Source organism: Hipposideros armiger, unplaced genomic scaffold (genome assembly GCF_001890085.2).
Source record: "Hipposideros armiger isolate ML-2016 unplaced genomic scaffold, ASM189008v1 scaffold_140, whole genome shotgun sequence".
Classification (NCBI taxonomy): Eukaryota; Metazoa; Chordata; class Mammalia; order Chiroptera; family Hipposideridae; genus Hipposideros; species Hipposideros armiger.
Window position 1 is genome coordinate 2,018,804 of NW_017731490.1, and position 12,508 is coordinate 2,031,311.

The 12,508-nt window shown below is 42.5% G+C and overlaps 1 protein-coding gene across 1 annotated transcript in view; it reads left to right on the forward strand.

Moving 5' to 3' along the window:
• Window positions 1-6,153, forward strand: part of CNMD (chondromodulin) — a 34,352-nt gene extending 28,199 nt beyond the window's left edge. Inside the window, exons 6-7 of the mRNA XM_019650363.1 lie at window positions 1,720-1,883; window positions 5,610-6,153. Coding sequence (XP_019505908.1) covers window positions 1,720-1,883; window positions 5,610-5,825 — 380 coding nt within the window. The 3' untranslated portion in view covers window positions 5,826-6,153. The remainder of the gene's footprint in view (window positions 1-1,719; window positions 1,884-5,609) is intronic.
• Window positions 6,154-12,508: the final 6,355 nt, after the last annotated feature.

Consider the following 12,508-nt stretch of genomic DNA (forward strand, 5'->3'; position numbering starts at 1 on the left):
AATGTGGGAGGAGGAGGATACATCAGGGTACAGGGCGCAGTGTCCCAGTGTCCCAGTAATCGGAAGGAGAGCAGAGTGAGTGTTCTCGGGAAGGGGCCCAGCAGCGCAGCGAGCTGCCGGGTCAGCAGGAAGCAGGTCGGGGAGTCAGGGCACCCCTGCATTGCCTGCGGCTTTTATCCAGGACATTCCCGCTACTTTCCGCTCTGCCCCTCAATCTCAGTTGTTCGCACTTTGCAATTTTACTTTTTTTTTTTTTTTAATTTCTAAGGCATAGAGTCAAGGGACTAGGGAGCTGTCATCCCACCAAATCTTTATTACATCTAGAATTATGGGACGGCCAAAAGCAGCTGTGGGCACACGCTGGGATTCTTCAAGTTCAAGGCTCAAACTTCAGTTTCCAAGTTCAGTGAAAAAAAAAAAATCAGTGGCAGTCCCCTGGGGTTCAGAGCTCCATTGGAGCACACCTGCCGGCTACTTCCGGGTGGGGCAGGGCAGCTGAACCCTGGGCCGGGCTCTTCCCTTTGGTCTCCCCCCTTCCCCAGGGGGACTCACTGATTCCCACCACCGTCACCCCACTGGCCTCCCAACGGCCCACTCTGTAGCTGGCTCAAGTGTGGAAAAAAGGTCTTTCTTCTAGCACGGCTGAGACAGGCTATGTTTTCTGAAAGATTTTATGGAACACCGAGAGAGAGCAGCATGGAAATAAAAAAAATACAGGCATCAAAACCACCAAGCTTGGGGTCGGGGGGGGGAAGGGGGGTGGTGGCACAGGCAGCTATTGTTTAACGGGTGTAGGGCTTCAGTTTTGCCAGATGAAAACGTGTTCTGGAGATCGATGGTTTCATAGCTATGTGAATGTACTTTATGCCACATGGTTAAGATGGTACATTTTATGTATATCTTAGCACAATTTCTTTTGAAAACCTCCCCAGGCGTAGCAAGTTCAGCCTTCTGACTCTACAGGGCTGACTTATTCCTGCAGTTCACAAGTCTAATTCTGTCCCAGAGTTGGATCAGATGGTTACTTTCTAGCCCAGGCCAGGCAAGAAGGATTCAATTTACAAGCCACCGGCCGTGCCTGCAGGGGGGAATGGGTTAAGAAGGATCCTGAGGCCACATGCGGGCTCAGTGAGAAAGACCATGAGCGATGTCTGTCGCAACACAGGGGACCTCGCCTTCGCCATGCTGCTCTTGCCGAGCGGGTGGCCGCAACGCATCATTCTCTGGCCACTTGCCAAGTTCTTGCTCAGTTCCCCACCTGCCTCCACCTGGAAAAGGACCCAGGAACAACTCCTCCAACACCCTGACACTACTTTTCCAGTCAAGGACAAAAGTCTCTGACTTCGCTACCATGTGGAGCTGTCCCAGAAGTGTGTCACCTGGGCACTCCTTGCCAGGGAGGCCAGGGAAACGAATGGTATTTTATTTACTTTCTCGGCCCCTAGAGCAGAGGCAGGCAAAGAATGGGTTCTTGTCAGCTACTTTACAATGTCTGCGTCAGTTAGGGCTATAACATCAAATCCTGGTTATCTGTATGTTTACCTACTAACCCCAGGCGCTAAAACCCACTTTATTCTTCCAAAAATCATCAGCACAAATTTAAATGGTATCTAGTCATCTCTGTGTTTGGGTGTCCTAGTCTTATGTTCTTCACCCCGATAAACACAGACCTTCCTTAATTATTCAAATAAAGGAATTAACTTACAGCACTGTCTGCAGAAATCCAGAGACAAAGAAGAGAACTGGTGACACAAAGTCCTACAACCACGAGGAGACCGCAGAGCGGGCCTCGGAGCAACCCGGGACCTGGAAGGCTGAATAACAAAACCAGACCCAGCGTGCAGGAAGATGCAGAACCCTTCAATCCTGACAACCCTTACCACGTGCGTATGGGGTCTGCCTGCTGCGTCCACGCCAACGCCCTGAGCATACCCTGAAGTGCTGGGGTTTCTGCGGGAGGTTTTGAAGGGCATTTAGTATTCAACTGAGACTTTTACTCAGTATTTTAAAAATACCTCTTCAATTGTTTCTTGCAAGGTTTATAAACGCGACTGAGGACGCTTAAGGATTGCCTCTGTAGCGTACAATCCCGACTGGCTGTAACCCTTACCCAGAGTTATTTTCTGTGCTTTCTTTTCTTGACTCACAGGCAAATCCATAAAGACAAATTCGTATCAGGAACTTATTTAAGAATGTTTCCAAGAGTGTGCCCTGGGGGCATCGCACAGAATGAAAGTATTCCCTTTCCTTCTTTATGTCCGCTTTATTCATCCATTTAACAGACGTTTGTTGAGAGCCTGCCGGCCAGACACTGTGCACACAGACAGAGTAACTTCCGCCCTCAGGGGTCCTCAGTCCAATCTGGAGACAGACTCAGTCATAGACAAAACAGTTTACACGGGAACACTGAGAACTGCTGTTTGTACAGGTGACACTGACGTGCTGAAAACTTCTCAAATCTTCCACAAGTTATTATTTATCATTACTATACTTTACAGGGACTAGAAGTAGAAAAAAGAAGTACTTATTGGTAACTAGTGTTTTAAATGAAAAGTAATACATGCATAATTTTTTACAAACAGTATAAAAGGGTATACAATGAAAAGTGAGTTTCCCTTTCATCTCAGACACTCTCCCCCAGAGCAACCTATTAACAAGTTATTTGCCCAGTTTCTTCACATAAGCGTGCGCGCACACATGCATTTTAACTAAGAGCATACAAAACTTCTGCACCTTGTTTCCTGCCCAGTTATAATATTTTGAAGATTTTTCTCTATCTCCTATATAGATCTACCTCATTCATTTTAATGTCTACATATTACATTTGTGGATAGATGTGCAGAAATTTAACTAGTTCTTCTTTGGTGGACATGTAAATCATTTCCCTGTCTTCTGCTGTTACAAATGCTGTTAATAATATACGAGCTTGTACACACACATGCCTCAGGGGGTTATGGGAAGGTGATGACCAGGTAACGCAGGTGAAGTTCTTCGCATAGTGCTTGGTACACAGTAAGCATGAATTCGCTCAGTGTTAGCTAGCAGTCATATTAGACTTCTTGTACACGTGAGGGAATGTATCTTTAGCATAAATACTGGCTTTGGGGTCTGCTGCGTCACGATAGATGGGAATTTTACATTTTAATGGAGGATACCAAATTATACCAGCTCCATGTCTTCAAATAGTAATGAAAGGGTTCATTTATTATCAAAGTTTTAAAAAAGTTTTACCAGTGTTTTGGGTGTAAAATGTATCTCCTGGTTGTTTTATCTTGCCTGTCTTTAATTATGTATAAGGTCGAGCATCTTTTTATGCACAGAGAAGCCGTTTATGTATTTTTTTCTTATGTAAGTTCTTCGGGTCTATACTGTTTCATGTGTTGCAAATACACTTCCTAGTTTATCATTTTAGAGTAATAATTTTAGAAAGATTTGGAGCAAAAAGCATTTAAATAACCCGAAGCTTATCAGAAAATTCAGGATCCCACAGTACTCCATTCCCTAAAGCTCAAAGAACAAAAGGGAAATAAAATCTGAATGGGCAAACTGGAAATTTAATATAATTTATTCCCCAGGTAGCTGGGCTAGCTGCATCTGGTTACAGGGACGAGGGCACCAGCCCCTTTACAGATGGGCAGGGTGACTTTGTCTGCCTCGCGTCCAGCCTTGAGTGAACTATATTCTTTAAAAAACTCCAATTACATCAATTTTTTTCCTTTATTTTGTGTTCACCTTTAAGCAGAAACACCTCCCCATGATCTGTCCTTCACATATTTCTTTGAAGAAGTATCTTAGAGCAACAACCTGAGATTTGCTCCCAACTTTTTAAACCTAACAAGGCTTTGTTGAATCCTCAGGTAAAGAAATACATAAAAAAGAAAGAAAGAAATACTTCAATCAACAGGCGTTTGACTCCCCCTGCCCCTGAAGAATCAATTATTAATGAGGCATTTTTCTTTTTGTTATCCCAGATGAACCTATTTCAAGAGATAAGCAAAAAAAAGGGGGGGGGGGAGAGTCTGAAAAATAAAAAAATGGTATAAGCGTAACACAATAAATACTGTGATGACAAAAACCGAACACAGGCTGTACCAGACAGTGTGAAGGAACTGTTAATTTTGTTAAGTGTGATAATGGCGGTGTGGTCATATAGGAAAGTATTCTTATTCTGGAGGGACATTCTGATGTATTTATGGGACAAATGTCACAATACCTTCAATTCTCATTAAATTCACTTCAGAATTTACTACAAAATACTTCGGCAAAGCAAAACAAAAAAAAACCAAGCAGATTTGAAAAGTTAGGAATTGTCCAATCTAGATGTTCAGTACACAATTTTCTTCACTTTCCAGTATGTTTGAAATTTTCATAGTAAAAACGCCACCCCACTCCCCTCCCCTCCAAAATAAAGACTTTGTACCAGAGAAGGTGACCGCTCACTCTGCTCAAGCCTGTTTGGCTGCCTCTGCCTACGGTCAGGTACCTCCAGGAAAGGGGCTTAAACTGAACCGAGGATTTACTTCAAGGGCTTCTGGGCAACGTAATTCAAAGCCATATTAAAGAGGTCACGGAAATTATACCTCTAGATGTTCATAAAAGGGGAAGCCAGATGTGTCCATTTGGTAGGGGGTAAGTTCCTTCCAGTTCTGTATTCTCTCCAGCAGTGAAAAATGCAGTTTGTAGGTGATTTTTACTTCAATATGATTTTGTGTAACTATAATTATGACACATAGAAACAAGGTCAAGTTTAAGGTCTTGAAGTTTTACACGTTACATGGTGCCTTTTCCTGAGCGTTACAGACCCCTGCGTTGAAATGAAGGCAGGAGCTGCATGACTCGGCAGTTTTCAGGCAGCGTAACTAGCCATCTGTCAGCCTAGCTCAGGGGTCGGCAAACTTTTGAGACGGAAGAGCTGCCAGGGGTCGGCAAACTGCGGCTCACAAGCCACATGCGGCTCTTTGGGTACATACATGTGGCTCTGAAGTAAAATTGAAAATGAAAATAAAACTATCATAGTTTCATTTATAAAATTTTTAAAGCATATTATTCACATAATGGTGATTATGTAAAAATATATTTATGGTTCTCGAATAATTTTTAAATTGGTTGGCAAACTTTTGAGACAGAACATACCCAAAGAGCCACATGTGGCTCGCGAGCCGCAGTTTGCCAACCCTGGCCTAGATCAATGAGTTTCAAAATGTGCTCCCAAGAGTCCTGGGAGCCATCTCTGCAAAAAGGCACCTGTGAACCCGACTTAAAACTAGCAGTGACAGAAATTCTTTCGAATCCTGCTTCCTTTTTGTTTGCCTATTTAAAACAAGATGAGTCACTATGGAGTGGTAACCATGGCTTATTCTAAGGCATGGAGTAACGTTACCATAACGTTAAAAAAAACACACACACACACAGAAAAACCCCTTCTTGCCAGTGGCAGATTAGGTAGGTGGAAGTGCCTGGATGTTAGAAGGAATTCTCAAAACTCCTTGCAGAAAATTATGCTGGTTTCTGGAAGCAGTGAAATTTTCAGGATCTTATTGTAAAATAATGTGTGTGTGACCAACTTCTCATTATGAGGAAAACACAAATAATTCTCTTTTCTGTCACAGCAGCAGGAAGGGGAAGGCATGACTTTCGACCCCAGACTGGATCACGAAGGAATCTGTTGCATAGAATGCAGGCGGAGCTACACCCACTGTCAGCAGATCTGTGAGCCCCTGGGGGGCTTCCACCCGTGGCCCTATAACTATCAGGGCTGCCGTTCAGCCTGCAGAGTTATCATGCCATGCGCCTGGTGGGTGGCCCGCATCTTGGCGATGGTGTGAAATCGCTTCAGGTACCAGGTGCTGGCAAGCAGGATCTCGAGAGACAACCCAAGTATGAAGAATCTTGATGCTGAAGGGACCGCAAAGTATTTAATACTCAGTCTGAGTGATGTTCTTTGAGACACTTTTAACAGACTATTTCCCAGTTGCTTTATAGAACTTTATTCGGCACGTGCAAATGTACTGACAGGGTAGTCTAAAGATGCCGTAATAACCCTTTTACTAGTTGCTATTTTTTATTTGCTTTCCCGATAAATCCTGCTTACACGACTTGCTGCCCAAGCTCTTTTGAAATAAACATGAAAACTTACTCACCATTTGTCAAAGATCTCAATTGTACGCTTGAGTTCCTTTCAGTCAAGTCACTAAGTAAGTTGCTCTCTGTCATTTGCACAGAATTCCTCAACTGTTCTTAACCTTTATTGTTCTTCCCTGCCTTGCAAATGTGTCCTGAGTTCCCAGATAAACAGACATACAGAAAATGAACACAGGACATACAGTGGGACCTGAGTAAACACTCCACACGTCAGTGGGGCAGGCAGCTCATGGGAGGTTCTGTATCTATAGTGTGCTGGCATGTGACAAACAGGCGGCTGCCCTACATTGAGTCGCCGCCAGAAAAAGAGCATTAGGATCAAGACGGAAAGTGGAGAAGACAGATCAGACTGGTGGGAAGAGGGCTTTCATTGACAACCTGAAAAGCAGGTCTTCACACTCTTTTCAGTCTGCTGTCAGTCAGAGGTCCCTGGGCATGAAGCCGCTTAATGATGTCTATCTCTGTGGTACCAATCGGGCCACTGGCGCAGTCCCATGACCAATTAGTTACTGCCTCGTACCAGCTGACAGTGCGGCCGGGCAGACACGGCTGAGGAGAATGGCTTATTTACTTACAGTGACACAGTCTCTCAGGGACCCTGACGGGAACAAGGACTGTCTTTAGAAACGGAAATACTATTATAGGTCAGGAAGGTGTATGTGCAGGTGCTTCACATTGCTGACATTTTAGTTTTGCATCCCACGATTTGAGAGGTAAAGAACTTTCTTAAGGGAAATAGAAAAGTTTTCCAAAACAAGGATTCAGAGATGACGGAAACGTCCTGATACCACTGTCTCACTATAGTCTCATATTCTAAATACCTTATTCCTGTACGTTCAGTGTTTGCCAATTTGTCTGTAAAATCGTAACAGAATTTTTAAAACCTGGTTATCAGATGAATGTTCATATGCCTGCATTTAATGGAATAGACAGCAAGCTAGGCCTCTGCAGACAAAGAAAGGTATGAAGGCACCACACACACACACACACACACACACACACACACACACACACACACACACACACTGTAATGCCTAGTCACACTAGTCTCAGGCAGCACCCACTTCGGGCAGTCAGGAAGCTGATAGGTTTAGTCTTTGAAATGGCTGTCACTCTATTAACTAAGCAAATAGTTGCCAATGGTTCCACACACCATCTCCCACCTCACTGTGGCCCTGTCCTTGCTTCTAGAACTAAATAAAAAATAAAAAAAATGACTCAGTGATCCCAGCCCACAAGAGTTTGTGGTCTCTTCAGAGAAAGACACACCAAGGACCTTGATAAAGACGGGAGCGAAAGAAGGCCTTTGCTAGGTCTTGGAAGATGAGTGGAGGTAGCCACGTGAAGGTGACAGAGTGACACGGTCCGGTACAGCCAAACTGAAGTTGCAGGGTACAAGCAGGCCAATTGAGCATCAGGCTGAGGGAGGAACTATTAGGATGGAAATGTAGGCAGAAGCTGTATCTTACATTGCATGTTAGCTCCGAATTGATTAATTTGGTGGGTAAGAAATAGGGAACCAGTGAAAGGTTTCCGGCAAGGATGGGGCAGGGAGAAGGCCAGGGCCGGTGAGGGTTCTATTTTATGTGGGTCACCTCAGTAGCTTTTCAAGCGGGCAGGTACCAGGCTTACAAGGAAGAGAGCATATCATTAGGGAAGGAAGGCTGCCTCCTGAAAAGGTGTCCCCTTTCAAAGCACCCTAATTCAATGAAAATATAGGCGGTGGGTAATTTACTTCATAATAGATAATGCAATTATGTTGTATTCTCAAAAGTCACTAAAGACTCACAGATGTCAATTTAGGGGAAAAAACACCCGGTATTTTAAGGGCAGGGAAAAACTCAAGTTTGGATGAACGGTAGGAATGACAGAAGACGCCAACTGTGTTCAAGGCAGGAAACCAAGGCCTACTTTGAAAGAGATGGAGCAAGTGTGCCAAGGGAGCGAAGACACTGCAGAAAACAAACCTGTCACCAACTGGTCTCATCCTCAGATTACGTGTTACCAAGGCCAGTCCAAAAGCTGCCAAAATAGCCAGGTTTGCGTGCTGAATCCTGACTGTGAACAGACATATATATGCTGTGTTATCTTATAGCTCCTCTTTCTCACTGGTTGTGCAAACCAATCCTTCCAGCCATCCCGGCTGGTTTTCTGACTCGGACTGGAAGGGCTGCTGTGGTGTCAGATGTGACGGTTGCTGTTGCGCAAGCAGAGAAGTGAAGAAATCGTGCTGCTGGGCTCAGTATGTCTAAATGTCCTATGTCACATTCCTGACATATCTCCCTGAATAGGACAACACACTCCTACCGCAATTTAAAAAACTTGTTAACCTCATCTCTGTACCTCCTTCCACCGCTACCTCAAGTAACTGTTGACACTAAAAAAGTAAATATATTCGGAATAATCACTTAAACCCACTCAACAGTTTATTTCTTACACCACATTTTATTACTCTCTGTTATACAAGCTACAATTTTACAAAATAGAAATTCCTTGTGTAAGTAGAATAAATTAATTTTATTCTGTTTAAGCTGAATATGCTGGTTTGTTTTATGAACACTGATTTTATAGAAACGGTCGCATGTTTTTTTCAAGTTAACTAATTTATTGAGGGGAAAGAAGGCAGTTTACAAACATCTCTATGCAGAGATAATCCTGGTAGTGTATCTCATACACAGAGGTATAAACTTTAGCAAAAACATTTTACAGGTAGAGTGAGTTTTGGTGTTTATAAAAGCAAGCTGAGCTTGTAAAGGGTTTTGACCATATATGCATGCTCGTAATCTATATGCATATACAGGTTACACTTTCAAAGAGCCCACTATCAGAATCAAATTTACAAACAGGTTAGGTTGGTGTTGCCTGACTTTTAACAATAAAAGGACTCACCGCAGGTTTTATTTACACTGCTTACATTCCGAAGTAACCAATTTACGTAGGGGTTTTTAGATGCTTGCTGTGTAAAAGTAAGTACATCTGTATATACAGTTATGCACGTGAGACCTAAACCTAGCTAACAGCTGATGTTGTTTTCTAAGTCTGGCTTACTCAACCTTTTCCATATCTTAACAGTTCTTAGATCATATATGGAGCAGTTTTTATTAGGGTGTGAGTGATAAAAGCAGGTCACGGGAGCGGAAATGACACACCCACTCAGCTGTAACTAAGGCCCTAGGCTTATACACCAAGTTATTAAACCCATTTATACCCACACTTGGTCCCTTCTGTGAGTTTAGTAGTAACTTTACAGATGTTACATGTCATATCTCTGTCCTCCTTGCACATGCTACACTACAAAAATGCTCTTCACATCAAATTCCTATAATTGAATCAGAACCCCAGAAAATTCAACCTTTTTTCTCATCTCTAACATAGCTACAAAAATTTTAATAGCAATGAGAGAACTTGGAAGAAAGTAACGTCTACACACTTAAAAAAACCACAAAACTGGCATTATATTTGCAAATTTACTTGCAATTACTTTAAAAGAAAAAAACATGATTTCTGTGGCTTCCTGTCCTTCAGCCTTCCAAGGTGTGGATTATTTAATTGCTAAACATTTTCTGCCTATATTCCCTTCTCCTAGACTACTATCCACCTCTTAATAATGAATTTGCTTTATACTGACATAGTCAAACCCTGGCATAAGCTAGTCAGGCATGAACTTTCTCTTAGCAGCACCTAGCGTTTTTCAAGACAAGTGGTTTCTTTCTTCTTTTTTTTTATATTTAAATATTTTCATTTTATTTAATTTTTTCATTATTGTTTCATAACTACATGATTTCTTTTCAATTAACACCACATTCCTATTCCTACCTGTTACTGAGGTAGCTACAACGATGCATTAAAAACGGTCTCCACAGGATGCGTCCTAACCCACATGCTGCTTGACCTACCTACCAACCAGCACCATAATGTGAATATTCACTTACCACCTACATGTCACCAGGCTACGTCTGAGAATGTTCCAGTTGCTAAAGAAGAAACTGCTTCATGTCAGTGCCATGTACACCGAGTGTTCTAGTAGTCTCTGCTCAATTTCAGTAGCACCTCAGCAGCGATAAACTAACATCTCGTCCAAATCGTCTCAACTCCTTTCACTTGGACCAAAACAGAATTTCTTTCGTCACCGGCAGTACCACGCAGCTGGATGGATTCAGTGACTTGATCACAACGACCCTAAGGTTCTCATGACAGAGGAACAAATATAATGACTGCCCTTCTCTCCTCTGCCTCTACATCATGTGAGGAGGAAACGAATTCTTCAGAAAAACAAGTGCCCAAGTAGCCTTTTACTCTTTTTCTAAAACTCAACATAAGGCATTAGAGATAAATAGTGCTAACTTCACTTCTTTATTCTCTCCTTTACTCCCTGAAATCAGATTTTAGGGGCAATGCCCCAGGTCATTCCTACCTCAAATATCACCAGGTCATTAAAAATCGATTCCTGGGCCCTATCCCAAACCTACTGATTCAAAATCTCAGGAGGGAAACCAAGAAAGCCTGCATTTTCAAAAAACAAGCTTATTCACCGTTAAGTCTGACAACCACTATCCTATATATTAAACAGCATATCTGCCCATACTATAATTTTTAGTTGCCTGATATTTGGGGCAACTTGTCAGTACAAGATTAGGGTAAATAATTTAAGTTTTAGGTGAGTTAGAGTCTATCACTATCTGTGTGAGTTATGTTAAAGAACCACTGGGAAGAAAAAAGTATACAAGCGCATTCTGGAAAACAAAGGTTGGACTAGACAGTAGTTAAGATTTATTTCAGCTCTAAAATTCTGATCTTATTTTTCTTTGTTCTGTCTACTCATATTGACAGGGGATGGAATGCTAATACGAGTTTAAGGTAGTAATAGGTATCAAAGCTATTTCTAGTCTTGGCAGATGGAGCATAAAAACAAGCCCTGCTGATCTGATTTTTATAATTCTATTAAACATAAACTCCTCTGCCACAGAATGCTTAAGTGTTCATAACCAGCTATTCTATTTAATCCAATTGTCTCACTATCCATTCTACCATAACTGTATTTAACTGAACATCAAGAAATAGCTTTGCTAAACAAAGATTACATTCAAATGTGATATTACCTATAATTTAATGTATAAGGAGGAAAGGGAAGAAATAAGGTGAGAGTTGAGACTGAGGGCTTCCCACAGACCCATTAATTCATATGCCATAACTCGAGTCATTCACATCAACACCATCAGGTATTCTGAGTAAAAATACATTGCCATCCGCTAGATTTACAAAGTAAATTTGATTTGACTATATGCACATTTGATAAAAATTAGAAAATTTTAAAAGACAACGGGTCAAATTTTGACACACTGGGGACACAGGATTTCCCACGAGGATGGGACTTGCCCCGGTCTTGGCTACCGTCATACGTCATCTGCATCCCCTCTGAAGGCCCTACGCCAGCGGTTCTCAACCTGTGCGTTGCGACCCCTTTGGGGGTCGAACGACCCTTTCACAGGGGTCGCCTAAGACCATCGGAAAACACATATTTTCAATGGTCTTAGGAACCGAGACACCGCTCCTCTATCCATGTCCATGCTTCAAGACAAAATTTCATTTATTTGTAATTAGAAATAAATATTTCACAATATATAATTACATATTGTTTTTGTGATTAATCAGTTTTAATTATGTTCAATTTGTAACAATGAAAATACATCCTGCATATCAGATATTTACATTACGATTCATAACAGTAGCAAAATTACAGTTATAGAGTAGCAACGAAAATAATTGTATGGTTGGGGGTCACCACAACACGAGGAACTGGATTAAGGGGTCGCGGCATTAGGAAGGTTGAGACCCACTGCCCTACGCGACCCAGGTCCCTCGCTGCCCCTCACCCATCGGTGGTCTTGACCCCTGCTCACTCCTGCATCAAGGCCTCTGCAGCTGCTGTTCCGTCCCCTGGGAGAGCCCTCTCAAGTACGTGCGCGGCTCACTCTTTCGCTTCCTGTGAGTCTGCGTTCAAACGGCACCTGCTCACGGGATTTTTACTTGGTCTCCTCTCTCCAATTTCAAGTACCTATTCTCCTCTTTGCACAGTTTTTTTCCTTAGCACTTACCATCGTTTAACATACGTTTGGCTAATTCCCCCCATAAACTAAACTCCACAAAGGCAAGGGTTTGTTTTGTTGGCCAGTCTGTCCCTAGTGCCTGGCACAGGGTCTGGCACATACATGGCACTCAGTGTTGGTCAGTGAGTAACTGGGTATAGCACGAACTATGTCCTTGTCATTTATCTGTATTACCCTATTACCTGCACTAAAGTGAAAACTCACTCCATGAAAAAGTATATGGCTTTTGAGGGCCGGCCGAGTGGCTCAGTTGGTTAAGA